The sequence below is a fragment of the Gracilinanus agilis genome, chromosome 1 (assembly GCF_016433145.1).
Source record: "Gracilinanus agilis isolate LMUSP501 chromosome 1, AgileGrace, whole genome shotgun sequence".
Lineage (NCBI taxonomy): Eukaryota > Metazoa > Chordata > Mammalia > Didelphimorphia > Didelphidae > Gracilinanus > Gracilinanus agilis.
In genome coordinates, this window is record NC_058130.1 from 109,497,422 (window position 1) to 109,518,224 (window position 20,803).

Genomic DNA, 20,803 nt, shown 5'->3' on the forward strand with positions numbered 1-20,803 from the left:
CCCTCAGCAGAGCTGAGGCTACTCTTACTCCCTCACTGTCTCAATTACCCCTGTCTAATCTGACTGTCCTAGGCTAAATCCACATTCATTATAGTTTCTAGTGAAAGTCACAGATTGTAGTGTAATCAGGAAAAGGTGCCAGGTGAAGCCAAACCTCCCAAGGCAACTGAGCAGTTCTGGTCACTATTGTTGTGAGGAGGATTACTTAGTTATTATTTAGGAGACCTAGCAGGAAGGACTTGAGAATTCCAAATGGAATGGGGAAGCAGGAAGTGTGGCTCTCTCTCTCTGAGACGACTCCATGGTGGTTGGGACAAGTTGTAACCGACCCTGGGAGACCTCAGAGGAAGTGGAGTTTGTACCCTGATTCCCTGAGATTCTGAAGGAAGACTGTCATCTACTTGTGGGAGATTTTAGGAGACTATTAATCCCAACCTGAGTTGTAGGTTAACTTGGGCTGGGTCAGCTCCCAGAATCTACCCACCTGAAAGAGTACAGTTAGTGGTCCTGGAGGAGCTGCAACATTGCTGGAGTGTGTCAGGACTCTGCTGTGAGGATACCCACTTCAGTCCTGCTATTCTCTGGGCCCTGTCTTGCTTAGGTCTCAGTTGAGTGTAGATAAGTCCCTCCCCTGACCCTGTGGTTTGCCCTTAGTCTGGAAGTGTAGAAACCCTTATTCCCATCCTTTATCATAGTTCCCTTAATTAAATTTGTTACAAATTCTTGTCATTTGCTTGCTAGTTTCCATAGGCCCCTTGTCTACATGGTACAGGGAGACAGGACTAACTGCCACTTCTATTAACAGACATTTTCTTTAGCAGTCTCCCTAACTTGTTAAGTCCCCATCTTTTTTATTTTTATCTCCTACACACCCTTCTGGATCCACATTTATAGTTTTAAGTTATCTTCCCTGGTTTTCCCCATAAGACTATCGCTGGTAATTCTTGATTGAGACTTCAACAGATGTTGTATCAGAGTATAGGACCAAAAAGGTATTCAGGAACTAGCTAGTTTCTCACAGGAACCGGTTGTAGATCAATATTGGGAGAGAGCTTGGTTTTGAAGGTGTTTTCTTCTCCAGAGGCCAAACTCAACTCCTCAATGATAGTTACCTTTCTCAGAATTTTAACTCAGGATTCCAAGAACTCCCCTGTACTTCCTGGTTTCTTCCATTCTGTCAACTTCTGTATCTTCACTCTGGTTTATTATTTTCTTCCCAAATTCCTATCTATCACCACCCACTAAGAAGGCAAACAGTTAATCAATTATACATGTAAAATCATGCGACATTTTATCCAAATTAGACATATCACAAAAAAGCAAAAAAAAAAAGTGAGAAAATTATACTTCAATTTGCACTAAGAACTCTTTAGTTTTCTTTCTGAAGGATTCTTTCATCATGAGTCCTTTGGGATTATCTTGACTCACTGTATTGATAAGAACAGTTAAGTTTTTCATAGTAGATCATCATTATAACATTACTTTTACTGTGGGGAGTGTGGGGTGTACAGAGAGGACTAGTACTGCAGGTATGAGGGCTTGTCAATGCTTTTTGAGGGCTGTCTATACAGCTTTGGTGTTCACCTGGTACTCAACTCTCATCTGTGGCTCCAAGAAGCTATAAACATGAGCAGTGGCCACACCCAGTAAAATTGTCTTGGCAAGTGGGCTGCATAAGATTGAGAGTAACCAATGAGTCTCAAACCCTATGGGTGAGTGAGGGAGATGTCTCTCCCAAGTATGTGAAGATATACCCCAGGAGAATGGGCAGATAGGAAGACAATTTGTTCCAAGCATCAAGAAGTAGGCTGAAGCAGTAGCTTTAGAGTACTTGGATCTTGGTGAGACAGTTAAGATGCCCAAGCCATCACCAGTCATCTTGGCTTTTGTCCTGCCACTGGACTTTGATGACTCTGGAAGAGGGAGTAAGACTGATGATATTGTACAACTCTACATCACTTAAATACAACTTACATGCAAATAAAGATATCACCCTATCATGGCACTGGTCTTTGAAAACAAAGGAATGTAATAGTTAAAAGTCACCAAATTGTAATAATTAAAATTTAATTATGAGTGTTGGTAGCTTTAACAATTTAGTTTAATCAAAGTAGAGATAGTAAAGAGAGGGAAATGTAGGAAAGAGGTAGGGAGAAGTGTAACTAAATACCCTAATTACCTTCTGATGGAATGAAGTTCACCTCTGACAAAGGCTCCTTCAGGTCCAGTCTCTAGTCAGAAGTCTGAGACAGTCTCTTCAATAAGAATCCCCAGGGTAAACGTCTCCTTTCAGCAAGAGTCACTAGCACAGTGGTGTCTCCAGCAAGAGTGTCACCAAAGCAAGAATGTATCTTCAGCCCTCTGAAAATGCCTTTATAAGAATTTAAAATTTAGGTTTTATGCTAAATATGAGAATTTTAAAGTAATATTGTGGTCACCAATTTAAAAATATTACAGCTTAAGTCAAAATGACTTTTAGCAGTTTTATTTACAAAGAGGTGGATAGAGCAAAAATGGAAAAATGTAGATAAAGAGACAAAGTACTGCCTAGCTACCAATACCGTGAGTTTAATCCTAATGTCTCCAGGCCGCAAATGGGAATCCAAAAGCGAATCTCACCAGAATCTGAAGTCCTAATTAGGAAACCAAAATCCAAAGAGCCAGGAGATGCTGAAGAATTCCCTGAGAACCTTCAGTGCACATGAGGCTAAGACTGCCAGGCCAAGAATATCACCAGAATTTACACTGAAGGGAGTGTCCCACCAAAGCACCAAGGAGCAGAGATGGTCTCCTTACTGAAGAACCAAGGAAGGAATCACTCCACTCACCATTGCAGGATCCAAGGAGTCTCCTCCTCCAGTCCAGCTCACTAATGTAGAGTTAGACTGAATCCTTGAACTGGCCTTTGTCATATTCAAACTCTGGGAGTTGTGAGTCTCACCTTGATTGACAGGTGAAGACAGTTGGTGATATCTGTAGTATAGAGAGAGGGGGTCATATAGTTTTTTCAAGCTTTGGTTGAGTTCAAAAATCAGTTAGGGGTTTGGAATCTTGAGGGAAAAGGCAGTTGGTTTGGGTCTCCCGTGGAGGAAGGTTGTCTAACCAACTGAGCTGCTTCCTTACCTATCTGTAGTATTGAAATTTAGCCTAGCTTTGAAATATTTATTTAAGAAATTGTTATTTTGGATAAACCCTTTATATCTTCCTTCCCAATATTATTTCCTACCTTCCCTCCCTTACCTTATATGTCTGTGGAGTTAATAAGGAGAGTAATTAGAGAGGAGTTCAAATCTGTGAAGGGTTAATTATAATTGACAGTATTAGATATAAAGAAACTAGTCAGCCAACATTTATTCCCTTTAGATATCAAGAGCACTTTGTAATCTGAATTAAAGGCAGGTCCTTACTCAGACTCCATCTCTGCCTCCCTTCCCCACCTGAAGTTCCTGAGACAACTGTTAGGGCTTTCTCAATCCACTTTCCTGACAAATCATCCTTTAAAGATAATAAACCCTTTTGTGTTTCAACAGACCTATTAGTATAATTTGTCTGTTAGTTATTAAGAGAGGGAAGAAGAGGGAAAGAACCAACATACTCTGGGCTTGAAGAGAAGCTGGGGTATCCATATTGAAGGAAGGTGTAACTTCAAAACAAGTCCCTTCCTGTGAAATTAACTAAACCCTGTTTGTTAATTTCAGTTTAGTCTATTTCCCTCAGCCTGTGTTTGAGTCTAAGTCCCAGTCTGTAAAGCTTGCTGTTTTGTCTGTTTAGTTTAATTTCTCCTCTCCCTGAAGATCTCTGTTTCCCTTTTGTGTTATATCCTGACTTCAGCCCTATTATATCCTGAATCTCCTTAATCCCAGCCTACCTGTAACCTAGATTACCCATTTAGCAAGTCTCTGACAATCTCCTTTCAAATTCCCTTGTACCACACACCTTTCCTCAAATTATCCCCATTACACATTGGAATGTTCCCAGATGCCATGAGGACAAGAGGAAAGGCAGTTGGCCAGAGGATATAAATATCCTGACAGCCATTTGACAAGGGCCCTTTGGCTTTCACCTGTGGCCTGGAAACCTTGGCCTTGGACATTGATCTCTGATCTTGGAGCATTGACCTGTGGATCTCTGACCGTGGGTCCTCTGATTCTTTCTGAATCCCCCCTAGATATTTAGACATCTGAACCATCATTAGATATTTAGGTATCTGGGCCTGGGTGGGAACCAGGAAGAGGGAAGGAGAAGAAGCAGAGGAAGGTAAGGGAGGTATTTCCTGAGGGCTGTAGGACTGACATAACAACTGGCAATAAGAAGCTGAGAAGGATCATAGATATCTGTATCAACCAAGCAGATTGCTTTGTCTGGTTTGGCCACTGCCAAGCTGAGCCAGAGGAGGTGAAGAACAAGAGCTCCAGCATTACTGAAACAGCCTACGGTCCTGAGGGATTAGTGATCATAGCCATTAGTGACATGGCCTCCTATCCCCAATCCGTTCCTGATTATTCCTTTCCCTTATTAACATCTATAGATAAAGTTTATTAAGTACCTTCCTGAGTGATTATTACATCACAACCCTTGGAGAGGGAGCAACTCAGTCAGATGAAAATGTTATCCAAGGCTAATAGAGCCCAATATTAATAATCAATCCAACCTCAGGTGGGACCTGAAAGGGTTACCCATCCACCTGACCTTTAGGGATCCTGCCTGGGTGCTATTATCGAGAAGGGGCAGTTATCATAACATCCAGCTGAGTAACAGGACTTGGGTGTCCCTGCACCAGCTATCAAGGGAATCCAAGTCACAGCTTCCCTGATTAACATACCCTATAATAACTAGAATAATAGCAGACAAAGATACCTTTCTTATAACACCTTTTTAAAGCAGTTTTGATGTCACTTCCTCTTGCTCCCTCACTTTACAGGAACCAATAGCAGTCTTTCAATATGCCTAGCACTGCTCAAGGAGAGGAGCAGTTGTCACCCATTCTAGCAAGTTACTTGTGAACTCTCATACTTAGTAACTGATAAGGTACTAAGTAGAGGTACTTAAGTTTTTGAGTGATTAACTTAAAAGTTGCTGATTGATAGACAAAGAGAGTTTGATTCACTCTTCACAATAAGCCATTTTCTCCACCCTCTAGCTTTCTCAAGTCACATCTCAGAAACCAATCATAGTTCCTTAATTTGTCTAGCGCCACCCCTGGGGGCAGTGCCTGTGAGATCAATTTTCTGTCTCTGAGGTGTGTCTGTACTTGCACATCAATGGTAAAGGATCTTCAAGTTCCTGACTGATAACATCAGTCGCTGATTGATTACATGAAAGAAAATAAAGGGAAGGTAATTCCCTTTTCATAGGAAGAACAATAAAAAACAAAAGCTGTTACTGTGCATGATTCCCTGATTCTTTTCACTTCACCTTCCATCAGTTTATATAGATATTTCATGTTTTTTTTTGAATCGGCCCCCACTCCTCATTTCTTATAGCACAATAGAACTCCATCACAATCATTTGCCACAACTTGTTCAGCCGTTCCCTAATTGACAGACATCCCTTCAATCTCCCTCCCTCCTTCCCTCCCTCCTTCCCTCCCTCCTTCCTTCCTTCCTTCCTTCCTTCCTTCCTTCCTTTTTCTTTCTTTCTCTCAATAATATTCCCCCGTTACACATAAAACAATTTTTTAAATGTTATTTTTTTTAAGTTTTGAGTTCCAAATTCTCTTCCTTCTTCTGATTCTTTCTCCCTTCTTTTCTTTTCTCTCCCTTTCCTGAGATAGTAAACAATCTGATATAGATTTTACATGTGCAATGATGCAAAATATTTTTCCATATTAGTCATTTTGTAGGAAAGATCTCAAATTTAAAAAAAAGGAGAAGAAAGAAAATAAAATATAGTATGTATCAATCTGCAAACAGACTCCATCAGTTTTTTTTTTCAGAGGGCAGATGATATTTTTCATCACAAGTCTCTGGGATTGTCTTGGATCATTGTATTGCTGAGAATAACTAGGTCATTCATAGTTGTCCATCAAGAAATATTGTTGTTACTATGTATAATGTTTTGCTGGTTCTGCTCACTTCACTCTGCATCAGTTTCATGTAAGTCGTTCAAGATTTTTTTGAAATCATCCTGCTTGTCATTTCCTATAGCACAATAGTATTCCATAACAATCACATGCTACAACTTGCTCAATTGATGGACAACCCCATAATTTCCAATTCTTTGCTACCACAAAAAGAGCTGCACTAAATATTTTTGTACAAATAGGTCTCCCCCCACTCCCTCCATTTTTAAAATCTCTTTGGGATATAGCCCTAGTAACGGTGTTGACTGATCAAAGGGTGTGCACAGTTTGAACATAGTTCCACAGTTTCCCTCAATTTTCAATTCAGATACAGCTTTGCCTTTTATTAGCTCTGATCTTGAGCAAGTCACATACATTATCACTTTGGGTCTCAGTTTACTCATCTGAAAAACTGGGAAAAAGTATTTGCCTTACTGATTTTATTCTTTACTAGATTTTTTCTGGGCACCTCATTTCCCTTATTTGTAAAATGAGTGTGAGACTAGAGAATTTTTTTTTTTTTTAACCCTTAACTTCTGTGTATTGGCTCCTAGGTGGAAGAGTAGTTAGGGTGGGCAATGGGGGTCAAGTAACTTGCCCAGGGTCACACAGCTGGGAAGTGTCTTGGGCTGGATTTAGAGAATCTTTTAAAAAAACATTTATTTATTTTTAACATTAATTAAAAATTTTTTTGAGATCCAACTTCTCTCCCTCCCCAACACGAGAAGACAAACAACATATCACTTATACATGTGATGTCATGCAAAACACATTTCCAAATTAGATATATGGCAAAAAAAGAAAAAGAAAAAGATTCTAGTTCAGTTTGCACTGAGTTCATTAGTTCTCCCTAGAGATGCCGACCTTTAATTGGCTACGGTATAAGGGCATTTGGTAATTTTACTCTGTTCCTTTTCCGTTCAAAGGCAGGAACACTTAAGAGTCTCTAACGTTGCTATAGAAGGTGACCACTCTATTTTGCAACCGTACCCCACCCCGCGCGCAAGGAACTGTGGGGCTCGTAGTTTCCTGGAGGGGAGCGTCAGTTGAAGGCTTGGGTTAAAGCGCGCCTTACAGCGGCGGGCAGTTTAGGCCAATCACACCGGTTCGGGCTCCCGGAAGTGACGCTATCCGCAGGGTCAGGGAGGTGCTGCCGTTGGCGGTTCCGTTGAACCGGACAACTTTGGGCGGTTATTTCTGCGGGCAATAGAAATGGCTGCTTTCTTGAGTACCTGGATTGGTAGCGGCGGCTGAGCAGTTGCCTCCGCTGCCGCCGGGGGAGAACGGGAGGCATGTAGAGAAGCGGCGGAGGAAGAAGCTTCTCGGGGCCTGGTCTTTTGTCATTGTCTTTTCGCTCCCGCCCTCTGGGCCTCCCCTCAGCGCCCTGGAGCTGGCCGCTCCCGGCCTTGGGTCTTCCGCGTGCGCTGGGCTGCGGCCTGAGGCAAAGCAGGAGGAAGAAGGAACCGTGTACCATGAACTCCCCTGCCGTAGCATCTCCGACCTGGAAGAAGGACCACTTGTGGCAGATCCTGTTGGCGCTGGACTTCGACCCCGACAAGGCCGCGGCCGAAGCGGGGAAGCTCGCTACGCACACGAAGCTGGGCGCGTAAGAGGCCGGGGTGGTGATGGTGATGGTGATGGTGGCGGCGGTGTGGGCGCAGAGCTGTTGGATGTGAGCTGGGACGTGAGGAAACTGAAGCCCCGAGAGGGAGGGAAGGCTCTTGCCTTTCATCTTAAGAGTCAATATTTTGTTTTGGTTTTAAAAGCATTTAAGGGCAAGGCAGTGGGGGTTAATTGACTTGTCCAGGGTCATACAGCTAGGACGTTTCTGAGAGCAGATTTGAACCTAGGTCTTCCCATCCTCAGGCCTGATTCTATCCACTAGGCTATCTAACTGGTCGTATCAAAATGCCTACTATGTCCCAGGTTCTGGGTTAAGCTCTTTGCAAACGGACTGTAATAATAATGCCAATTATCCACCGAGGCCCAGAAGCTCTTTGCATCATAGTGCAGTCTCCACTTAGTTTAACCTGGACTTGGCTTAAACACCCCACCCATCTTCGCCCTCCCCTTTCCATGACGTCTTTATTGACGTTTGGGAAAAGTTTTGACTTTGGAGTCATTGGATTCGATGTCTGACCATGTGTATACAGCCCTGGGCAAGTCTTAACCCCTGCCTCAGTTTTCTCAACTGTAAAATGTGAGGATAAAAACGAAACATTTTGTAAAGTGCCAAGCAAAATGCTTGGCAAATAGTAGGTCTTTAGAATGTTTATTTTTTTCTTTCCCCAACTGTAAAATAACTGCTTTGTGAGGATCAAATGAGTTATAATTTTGTAAAGGGCTTAGTACAGTGGCACGTTGTAGGTGCTATAGAACTGCTTACTTCTTTTCTTCCTCAACTCTAAAAGGAGGATAATGATAGCACCTTCTTCCCAAAGTCGTTTTAGGATCAAATGAGGTAACATTTGTAAAATTCTTAGCACAGTCCCTGGCATATAGTAGACTACTTTGTAGGAATTTAGGCTATTTTGTTGTGAACACCCAAGTGAGATAATGTTTGCAAAATGCTTTGTATGCTCTAAAAGATAATATAAAGGCCTATTGTCATTATGTAGTGACTGAAATTGTCCTAAGTTGGACATAGAACAAAACAAGATTTGGGAATTCTTCTGAAGGTTCCACATGGAATTTCAGAGTCTCAGTATCTTAGAATTGGAAAGAACCACAGAAGCCATGGAGTCCAACTTTTTTTTTTATCTTTATTTTATGTTAATAATAAATTTCCACATAAGGAACCCAATTCTTAATAAAGAATTCCATAACTATACTTTTCTGGAAGATGTATCCCATTATAATAAACCTACATTACTTTGTTACTGGTAAAATGTTACAATCAAAGGGACCCTAGAGATAATCTACTTCATCTTTCTTATTTTGCAGATGAAGAAAATTTGAGGCCCATAGAACTAGACTAGGATAACTTATGTTTTAAAAGTACTTTACAGTTTACAAAGCCCTTCACTATCAGTGAGGTAGGTTTTACAAAGATTATTCTCATTTTACAGATAAGGAAAGTGAAATTTAGAGTGGTGAAGTGAATTGTTCAAGATAATAAACATCAAAGTATTTATCTCAATCCAAACCCTTCCACTTCTTAACACATTGCTTTTTCCATTTTTGGGGCTCAACTTCCTAGAGAGGGTTGGAAGAATGTTGAAGTAGAGAGATGTGGATGGCCTGAAACATAAAGTCTCCTCTAGTTTTCATTTTATTTCCCTTAGGAGATATATCATCTTAGTTGGTGATTCTCTTATATTTAGTGAGTCACAACCTTTCATTAATTTAGATTGTAGCTTTAGCTTAATCATTTTTCTTTTCTGAACCTCAGTTCCTTTACATATAAATGAGGATTTAGTTTCATGATCTCTAAAGGTCTCTTGAATGCTAAGATTTTAATATTTACTCTTTTTCAGTGAATCAGCTGGTAGAAGTGAGAAATAATATTACTCTACAGTCCCAGTCTTTTAGAGCTGGATGGGACCTTTAGATACACTAAAGTCTGTAGAAGGGAAGTCATTTGTCTAAATTCACAGGTATTAGATAGCAAACTGGGATTAGAATCTAAGTTCTCTAATTTCAAACAGTGTTCCTGTACACTGATGTCTCAATACTTTTATTAAACCCCTGTACACTGATTGACTCAATCAATACCTTTATTAAACACCTCTAACAGTAATGCCTTTCTTGTACCATGTAACTAAAGCTCTTAATGTTCTTTTTTGTATAATTAATTTTTCCTCAAGAACAGACTTTCCTTATATTTTCCTGTTTGGAGAAACAGAGGCAATAAAGAGGCTAAAAGACTGGTTGCATTAACTCTGATAAACCTGGGATCAAAGCTTAGATCTCATTCCCAATTAGGGCTCCATGCTCTAATCTAATGGATTAGGCCCTTTTGATGAGAAATTCTAATAATAACAGAACAAATGTCACATTATTTCTTTCTTTTAATTATTATTTACCAGAAATACACTTAATTTTTATAAATTGTACAATGTAAATGAGATATAAGATTGTTTTTATCTTTGATCTTTACTAACTACTCTCTCTCATCACTTAAAAACCAATTAGGAACATGTTTGACAAACCTAACAGTGATGCCTTTCACATAGTTGCCTACTTTTTGTTTACTGCTCTGAATCCATCCCATGCCAAAGAAGTCTTCAGGTGAGCAAAATTTTTTTACTTTATCCATCTTTATCAAATTGTAATATCTGTAAATTTAAATAAATTGTCATAATTTAAGATTTAAAATTTGGTCTGAAAATTTTTGGAGTATTTTCAAAGCTTATGTTTTCAGAGGATATTTAAAGTTGTAGGTAGGTCCTCATGTAAAGTTTAAGTTCTAGAAATGCAGCACTATTTTAATGTTCTTTAAAATGTTAAGTATGCATTAGAATTAGTCTATTAAAAGCAACTCAACATTTTACTTCTTTTCTGCTGTGACAAAAGGACTTTTTTCTTTAGGCTTAGTTTGCTAAGCATTCAACTTTTGTGACTGTTTATTTGGGGCTCACCATCTCATTGTGATTGCCTTACTTTGGTCAAATGCAATATTAAAATTATGTACTTTTTGCTCAGGTTCAGATTTTTGTTGTTTTAATTTCACCTACAACTTTGTGTCAGAATTAAGCTCTGAGCTACAAGGAGCAGAAAGCTATTTCTTTTAAACTTAATTTTTATGTAAATAGCTTACCATACAACCCTGTTACTGTGATCAACAGTTTACTAAATGCCTTACAATGATAATTTTTACAAGGATGTTTGAAATATGTGACTGAGACCCAACCCTGTTATTATGACTATTCTTTGAAAGAGAAAATACAGATGTAGGGAAATTATGATTTGTATCTTTCTGGTGGTGGGGGGCACCAAGACTAATTGCTAGCTAGATAAAGACAATAGAAAATGTTGATTTGTAGTTTTCCAAGTCAATATATGGCCTGTAGGGATCTTTAGGTATAGTTAGTGGCCCTCTGTTTCTATTTGAGTTTGAACCCACTGCATTAAACTAATGGTTTCTTTGATTTTATTTTCTATTTTAAAGGTGATTCCTGTTAGGAGCTTAGTTATATTTTGCTTTTCATTCAATAAGTACTTATTGAATACTTGCATTGAATTGTGTTTTTTTTTAAAACCCATACTTTCTGTCTTACAATGAATACTGGGTATTGGTTCTAAGGCAGAAGAGAAGGGAGTGAGAGCTGGGCAATTGAGGTTAAGGGATTTGCCCAGGGTAACACAACTAGGAAGTGTCTGAGGTCATATTTCAACCAAAGCCTTTCCCTCTCCAGTCCTGGCTCTCACTGTCTTATTAAGTTACCTAACTTGCACTGAATTGTAATAAATGCTATGTAAAAAATAAATAAGAACATAATCCTTCCTAATCAAAGATTGTGTTATTCATTCCTATTTGACCTAATCAGGATATGTCAGTGATGGGCAAACTTTTTAAAGAGGGGGCCAAAGGAAAGGAAATGCTCATCTGTCAGTCTGTTTCTAAGGCAACTCTTTCTTGAAGTTTCATTGTATTGTATCCTACTCTTTGTATTTGTCAGATTAGGAATAATGTCCTGAGGTCAGATAGAACATTTCAGGCCCCACTTCTCTCCCTCCCCTCCCCCATCTGGCCTGCCGGCTGTAGTTTGCCCATCACTGGGATATGTGGTCTTCACCCCCTTTCAATGTGCTAGGTCTTGAAGGTTTTTCTTCTTTAATTCTTTTTTTTTTCTTCCAAAAAACAAAAATAAAAAGATTTTGTTGGCCTCCAATAGACCGAAAAGCTGATGTTGAATTTCGGAAACAGTGCTGTGAGTGGTTGAAAAAAATTTCTGTGAGTATTCTTATTCTTAAGGTAGAAAATTCAGCTTTAATATTTTTCAGAACTGTGTTTTAATGTTGTTAGTTGTATTAAGAACTTATCTGGGAAAATATTAATTGACATAATCTTGGTTTTGGATTTTTTTCTAAATGTTCTTTTTATGCAAGGAAACTTTTTTGGAAAGAATTTTTATGTTCAGAATTGTACATTTTTAAGAAAGCAAAACTAAAGGCTAGGTGAGAAAAATTAGATCATATAAAAATAAATATTTTGAGGTATTTGTTTAAAAAGAAACTGCTAACTGTGGATAACTTTTTTTTCACAAATAAGGTCAAGACTGGTGGCTTTATTACTTGTTATTACCTAGATGCCTCGAATTTTGAGGGATCTCAATGATCTCTTGGAGACCTTGGCTCTAATACTTATATGCTGGAACTAAAAAACGTGTCTTTAAGATAACAAGTGTTGTGTTCTGTAACCTGAATTTTGTTTGTGAGTAACCATTCTTTATCCTCTCCAATTTCCCTTATCTCATCCCTTCTTTTTTTTTTTTTTTGGTAAAGATATTTTACCAATTTTACATGTAGTAATAATTTTACACAGAAGTTTTTTTCTAAAGTTATATGATCCAGATTGTCCCCCACCCCCTTCCCCCCCATTTGGAGCTGGCAATGGTTTCTTTGATTTTATTTTCTATTTTAAAGGTGATTCCTGTTAGGAGCTTAGTTATATTTTACTTTTCATTCAATAAGTACTTATTGAATACTTGCATTGAATTGTGTTTTTTTTTAAACCCATACTTTCTGTCTTACAATGAATACTGGGTATTGGTTCTAAGGCAGAAGAGAAATGGTAAGGGTAGGCAATGGAGGTCAAGTGACTTGCCCAGGGTCATACAGCTGGGAAGTGTCTGAGGCCAGATTTGAACTTAGGACCTCCTATCTCTAGGTGTCTCTCAATCCACTGAGCTACCCAGCTGCACTCAACTATATTCTTAATCTTTTTGTTGCTGAGATGACTAATGGGGGAATTTAGGGTTATGATCGGTGTTTTTCATTTTGTCACCTGTTGCTTTCTCTAAGCAAGGAGTTAGGAAGAGAAGTATATACTGGTATGTATGTGCTAAATGCTTTTTTACAAATAGTATATTATTTGATTCTCACAACATCTCTTTTTGAGGTAGCTGTTATTATTATCCTCCAGTTGAGGACACTGAGGCAAAAAAGTTAAGGGTCATAAATATTGGGCCATATTTGAATCTTTGAGATTCCTGGCCTAGTTTTCAAATCCTCTGTACCAGCATTTGTCTCTGCCTAAGTAGTTATATAATGGGAGCAAGGAAAAACAGGTCAGACAATTGAAGAGACTTGGCTCGACAACCAGGGAGTTTTTTACATGACCAGAATTCTTGACTCTCATTTTAAAAAATATTCCTCCAATAATTTTATTTTAATACTTTTCAAGTATTTTAAAAAAGAACTAATTTTGTGCTCTATTTTAAGCAAGGAAACCATAAGGCAGGTAGATGCTAGCATAACATGTACCAGTAGTTTACAGCAAGAACAGGTCTCCTAAGAAGATAACCAAATTTAAATTCATTTTTTCCCCTCAGGATGAATGTGGAAGCAGCTTTCCTCAAGTTGTTGGTTCATTGTTTCTTTTTCCTGGTGGCCCTAAATTTGTTGATCTCATGTACTGTTTTGCAAGATTTGTTGCAGCACAATATATTAAAACCAACTCTGAAAGTAAGTTAAACAAAGTAGTAGTAATTTTACATTTTGAGAAACAAAAGAGGATCTTTTGTAGACCAAAAAGAGATAGCTTAAACCTAAAATAAGGTAAGTTTTAAATGTGATGATCAAATGTAAAAATAATTAAGCGTCTTTTAGAATGTGTGGTCCAGTTGTGTCACTAATACATTTCTACCTCACAGTTTAAATTATTATATTAAAACTTTGTTTTGAAAATTCTGGATAAAGATTTTTTGAAAAAATTTTTTGAAGAAATTTTGTTGTAGTAGTAGTGATTTTAGTGAGATTTGACATATGTCCTGAATCTTTAAAGAGAATTTTTTCTAATTACATGTAAAATAAATTAAAATTACATGTAAAATAAATTTACATTTACATAAAATTTACATAAAATAAAATTACATTACATGTAAAATAAATTAAAATTTTAAAACACTTTTTACAATTTTGAATTCCAAATTGTTACCTCCAGCCCCCATCGAAAAGGCAAGCAGTTTAATTTGATAAACCTTAAACATGTGTAGCTATACACAACAAATTTCTATAGTAATCATGTTGTAAAAGAAAAAACATTCAAAAACCCCAAGAAAAATAAAAATATTTAAAAAACCTAAAACCCAGTATGCTTCCATCTGCATTCAAATCCCTTCAGTTCTTTCTTTGGAGGTAGATAGTATTTCTCATCGTAGGTCCTTTAGAATTATCTTTGATCTTTGTGTTCCCGACAATAGTTAAGTTATTCATAGGAGATCATCCAGTATTGCAGCTATTGTATATAGTGTTTTCCTGGTTCTGCTCACTTCACTCTGTATCAGCTCATGTAATTCTTTTTATTTATTTTTTTTTTTAATGAAAGTCTGCTCATCATTTCTTATTGCACAATAGTATCCATCACAGTCATACCCCATAACTTGCTCAGCCATTCCCCAACTGGGGGGGCATCTCCTCAGTTTCCAATTCTTATCCACCACAAAGAGTCGCCATGAATATTTTTGAACATAGTGGTCCTTTTTCTTTTTTTTTTCTAGGTCTCTTTGGAATGCAGGCCTAGTTGGTATTGTTGGGTCAGAATTTGTACAGTTTTATAGTCCTTTGGGCATAGTTCCAAAATTGCTCTCTAGAATGATTGGATCAGTTCACAACTCCACCAACAGTGCCCCAGTTTCCCCACATTTTGTCCAACATTTATTACTTTGGTTTTCTGTTATATTAGCCAATCTCCTAGGTGTGAGGTGATAGAGTTGTTTTAATTTGCGTTTCTTTAATCCATTGTGATTTAGAGCATTTTTTCATATGGTCTTGATAGCTTTGATTTCTTCTGAAAATTACCTGTTCATATACTTTGACCATTTATCAATTGAGGAATAACTTGTATTCTTAAAAATTTGTATGTGTCTTGAATCTTACAGGAAACCTTATTAAAACTACAAATTATTCATTTTAGCAACAGAATGGACAAATATTGTGTTAGGCAGTAGGAACGATGACCATTAGATAAGGCATTCATGGGGCTTTTATTTATTTTATTTAATATTTTTTTGCAGTTGGTTGCTTTTTAATTTATTTTCAATTTTAATTTTTAATATTTTTCCCTGTTTACCTGATTCATTTTTTCCCTCCCCTCAGTCTCCCCCTCCCACAGCCAACAAGCAGTTCCACTGGGTTGTATAAATGTTATCACTTGATACCTATTTCCATATTACTCATTTTTACTGTAGAGCAATTTTTTTAAAGCCTAAACTCCAAATCACACACCCATATAAATGTGTGATTAGTGATGTCATATGTTTTGCTTTTGCATTTCTACTCCCATAGTTCTTTCAATGTGGATAGCATTCTTTTACGTAAGTCCTTTAGGAGAGGCCTGGCTTATTGCATTGCTACTAGTAGCAAAGTCATGGAGCTTATATTTTAATAGGAGATTGACACCTGTATATATGTAACTATGCACATTAAATATATTTGGCAAAAAAAAAAAAACAGTGCTTTGTAAGGTCTGAGGGACCAAACTTACTAAGGGTTACTTTAAGAGAAAAATGGGAGTCAGTGAAAAAGGTAGATGTGGTTAGTAGTGTTGGAGGAGTACCAGGAGAATATGTTGCATCAGAAACTGGGGAGAAGGTAATGATATCATATATTTACATGTAAAGGTTCGTTAAGGGTTCTCTTTCCTGTGGTATCCCCATTTTACAGTTGAGGAAGCTAGACGTCTTAGAGGTTAAGTGACTTACCCATGGAATCTTACAGCTAGTAAGTGTTTGAGGCTTCCTTATTCAAGTTAAGTACTTTCCCCCCCATTTTTTCCTTTTAGAAAGGTTAAGTCATCAGTGTCATGCTTGAGAGTTCAAGGAGAGGATGAAGACTTCTTCAAAATAAGATAAACATAATAAAATTCTTTTAAAATATCTAAAATAATAGATCTTATTTAATGCAAACTATGCTTTTCAATCCCTAGTGTATTTTGGGCTATTTATTAAATAACCAATTTGGTTTCTCTCTTTTAAATATTTAACTTTCTTGATTTACTATATTATTAGCTCTGAGATTTGGGACTTACTATTCAAATTGAATGGTGCAATCTTTTTTCTTTTCTCCTTCCCTAGTTTGGATGGACATTTCTAGTAGGGTGCTAAAGAGTTTTTAAGAAATCAGTAGCTTGAAGGAAGATGTAGAATGTTGGTCTTAACTTAGATAACATGAGACTGGAAGGGATAGTTTTTACAGCAGGTGACTTGATTGAGGATCATGAGAGATGAGAATGATGGGAAGCTACAAAGACAAAATTTAATAGGAATAAATTAAATTCTGCACCTGGGTTCAGAAAAAAAAGTTTGCAAGTATAGGGTGGGGACAGAAGTAATTTGAAAACAGTTCATGTAAAAGAGACTCAGGAATTTGGGAAACTCTAAAGCCATTAGTTATTGATGCATCAAAAAACTTGTGATCCTCAGGTGCATTAATAGAAATATGAATTAAAGGGGAGAGCAGTTCTGCTTTTCTCTGCCATGTTTATTCTACAACTGGAATGTTTTGTCCAGATATTATGTATCACATTTTAGGAAGTCCTTTTTAAGGACTGTGTTAGAAAACCTTCATAGCATCATGACTAGGATAATCAGGAAGGTTGAAATAATATCATATTCTCAATGATTAGAACTATCTAAAAATAATTGGCTGCTTTGGTATAGTGAGTTCTCTATTGTTGTTGCAAGAGTTTGGATCATGATGGGGGGTTGTTGAAGGAATCTATGCTTTGGGAAGGGATTGTTGTACCAGAGAATTTGATATCACTGATATTGATGATTCCTTTTCTTGCCAACAATTGCTTGTTATTCTGTTTTTTTTTTTTTTGTAAATGAAAGAAGGCAAAAAATCCAATGTCAATTCTTTAAGATCCTTGTAGCCTTAGTTAACTAAATAATTAAAATGATATGAAATTATGTAGCTCTTACTTTTTTATCCTGTCCTATCAGTATAATAATTGAAAGTTGACTTCTTTTCTTGAAATACTATTTAACCATTTGGATAGGAATGTTTTACAGTTGCATCTGCTATGTTAAATGCAATGTTGCTAAAAGTAAATTTGAAAAATAAGTTATTTGTAACTTTTTTTTGTATTGTAACATTCAGGTTCTAATAATACGTACTTCATAGAGACATTTAATAAAAAGTCTCAAGAGCCCTGTAAGTCCTTTACAAGATGTTACATAGGACGAACCAGGTTTTTACAAATTTTACAAAAAGAAGATTCTCTGATTCGACAATACCAGGAAAATTCTCAGTAAGTAATGGGTATGTTTTGATAAAAAGGAAAATTTTCAGTTGTTATTCAATTATATCTTAAGATATGCCTGCTTGAAAATTATTTTTAAAAATGGAATATGATGTAATAGCTTAAAGGAACATTTTGCTGAGAGGTTCCCTCACTAGGTGTATGTTGGAAATGAAGGCTTATATAAAAATTCCTTGGAACTGGTTCTGAAATGCCTGCCTGCTAATACTATTGTGTTTGTGTAGAATGAGAGGTAGTATTATACAGTGGATAGTGAGATAGACTTGTAGTCAGGATGACTTCAGTTGGAATCTTCTTAGATACTTATTAGCTATGTGACCATGGGGAAGTCATTTAACCTTTCTGAACCTCAGATTAGAGGGTTGGATTTGATAACCAATCTTTAAAGCCCCTTCTAGCTCTAAATCTATGTTACTGTTATAAATCTATTCCTCTTTAGCCAGCTATTAAGTAAAGTTTGAAGAATATATATTCCAGAGGACCTTAAAAATCATATTTTGTTTTGCTTGGGTAAAAATGGAGTAAGCGTGAGGATAATGTACAATTTTTTTCCCCCTGTGTTCCTTAGCATGAAAGAGGGAATTAAGTTATTTGAACATAGCCATAAATAATTTTATTTCCTTGCAGAGCATTAATTAAAGAAATAAGAGATTTGAATTCACAACATACTGAATTGCAAAAATTACAAAAGTAAGTATTTTAGATATACTTTTATTTAGCCTGCATTTGTTAACTAATTCAGAAGTTGATTTAATTACAAAATGGTATGGTTTTTGTCATAGCTAATGAAATTATTTCATTTTTAACCAGAAAGAACCAGAATGAAGACCCAAGAGACATATTAGAAAAAGTTCAAAAGGTGAGACTTTTCTGTGTCATGAAAGTTTATTTTGCTATCTAAAAACATGTCCTTGGTTGCCATATTGTAGTTTTCTACAGGCATCATTATCTTAAAACTGCTAAGTATTGCTTTTTCTATTCTTTTTGTTACTTACTGGTAAAAAAAACTCCATAAACCCTGGCCTGGAGAATATTTAGATATTCACAAATCTGTGATTTCTGTCATGTGGAAATTCCCTTCTTTCCTTGATGAAAAAAATAACCCATCAATCCTTACTCATGTCTGGATACTCCCTTAAGTTTGGTACATTGTATAACTTGCTTGAGAGTTCAAGGATGATGAGAACTGTTTCAAAATAAAATAAACATTAAAAAAAGAAATTCCATTAAGAATAAAATAACAAACTTTCCATTGGTTAATGCAAAATTTACTCTTTAAGTCCTTATGCATTTATTTTCTATCTACTCTATTTGATGTCTCTTGACATGTTGTCATATATTATTTATTCTATGTCAGTAGCATGATTTTTTAAAAAAATAATAAACCATATTCTCCCAGTGACTGAAAAATCTTGTGTCTGAGAAGTACTTCTAGTAGCAGAGTTTTCAGATTATCATGGTGCCATTTTGTAAATTATCCTTAAACACTTTAAAGAAGTTAATCTTGTTTATTCTTAGTAAATTGATTTCCTCTACCCCTCATTCCTTTATTCATTCAATAATATTCAGTCTAGTTTCTTTCTCTCTAAAAAATAATCTCTACTTTCAAAGGTTCGATTGATGTGGGATTCTGTGATGGAAACTCTTACATTTTTGGAAAAAGAAAGAGAAGTTGTTAATTCGGTCATTACAGGTCATGTTGATCAGTATACTTTGGATGGAGCTGGTGTTGCTATTAAGGTTCCAAGGCTCTTACTGGATAGAATTGAAAAACAAATGTGCCATGTAAGTTCTTGATTTTATACAATTAAAAAAAGTGACTTTCACTTAACCTGTCTCATTTTACTGCTGTAATAAAATATTTGAACCAACAGTTTTCAAAAAAGTTTTCTGTGATTTACTTAAGGGTTTCATTCTGAACACACATATATAGTAGGTTAGATTTTTCTTTTTAGTTGCAACATGGTGAACACAGTGTTTAGCCATTTTTTCATGATGTGATCCTGCATGAAATTTAAACCTATTATATCATCTCAGTTTTTTTCATTTTCCTACATTCATTTTTTTTCATGCAGAACTTCTCATGTAGCTTTGAGGTTTTATTTTTTTTTTTACATAAAGTTAAATAGGTAGAACAATGTACAACTCAGTATTTTGAATGCTATAATCATCAATAAATCTCTTCATTAAGATTATATTTGATTATTATTTGTTATGAGACTTAGATTTTGAAAGAGCTTGCACATTACATTTTTATTTTGTAATCCTCATTCAGATAATGAAACTAGTGCTATCAGTTTCATTGATCTTTTCTTTTTCTCTTTAAAGTTATTTATAGGAAACCTTTATGAAGCTGGAAAATTGAATCTTTTAACTGTTATTCAATTACTAAATGAAGCCCTGAAGATTTTAAAAAATGAACGTAGTCATACTGACCAAACAGGATTGACAGCAGACCTTAATTATGTTGAGAGAGAGGCCAGAGTTCAGAAAATCACTTTATCACATGTGAAGCAATTGAGGTATGGAGTGGAAAAAACATCCTGTAAGGAAGTAGACTGGAATTATAAGTTTTGACTGACATTGAGTAGTCCTGTGTCTTTGAGTAAATTGCTTTATCTCTTTGGGATTCAGTTTCCTTATTTGTAATGAGTTTGGACTATTGGGGTTTGTGAGCTTATTTTAAAAATATTTTTAATAACTGTTCTAATGTAATTGGTTTCCTTTGTAATTTTTAAAATTTTATACATTTAAAAACATTCTGAGGTTTTACTAGACTGCTGAAGAAATGATACAAAAAGGGTTAAGCACCCCTGGACTAGATGATATTTATTGTCAGTTCCACTTCTAATCCATTTGAAGCTTAAAAAGCTTCCTAGGAAGGCTGGTTGTAGATGATGTCTATCAGTAGAATGTTTGCTCTTAATATAGTTATATCTTCTTTCAGCCTTGCCAAATAAATATATAGAATTTAGTAGCCCACACTCTTTCCTTTTACCAATCCCTAAGAAATATATGAAGTATCCAGTAAAATCAATATATTTTTTCTTTGTTTGGCTTAAATTGCCCACCCCTTTCCTCCAAATAAAACAAAATGAGTATCCTATTTGATATTTTTTTCCATTGTTTAGAACCATTTTTTTAGAGTCATGCCTGCTTAGTACATAATGGGAACTTTTTCCTTAAAGTCAACTATAGCCCTCCTATTTTTTTTTTAAACCCTTAACTTCTGTGTATTGGCTTATAGGAGGTGGAAGAGTGGTAAGGGTGGCAATGGGGGTCAAGTGACTTGCCCAGGGTCACACAGCTGGGAA

The 20,803-nt window shown here is 36.3% G+C and overlaps 1 protein-coding gene across 1 annotated transcript in view; it reads left to right on the forward strand.

The window, feature by feature from the left end:
• Positions 1-7,533: 7,533 nt before the first annotated feature.
• Positions 7,534-20,803, forward strand: part of HAUS6 (HAUS augmin like complex subunit 6) — a 28,100-nt gene continuing 14,830 nt past the window's right edge. Inside the window, exons 1-9 of the mRNA XM_044677221.1 lie at positions 7,534-7,667; positions 10,196-10,291; positions 11,879-11,957; positions 13,558-13,690; positions 17,327-17,477; positions 18,117-18,179; positions 18,300-18,348; positions 19,101-19,274; positions 19,818-20,011. Coding sequence (XP_044533156.1) covers positions 7,534-7,667; positions 10,196-10,291; positions 11,879-11,957; positions 13,558-13,690; positions 17,327-17,477; positions 18,117-18,179; positions 18,300-18,348; positions 19,101-19,274; positions 19,818-20,011 — 1,073 coding nt within the window. The remainder of the gene's footprint in view (positions 7,668-10,195; positions 10,292-11,878; positions 11,958-13,557; positions 13,691-17,326; positions 17,478-18,116; positions 18,180-18,299; positions 18,349-19,100; positions 19,275-19,817; positions 20,012-20,803) is intronic.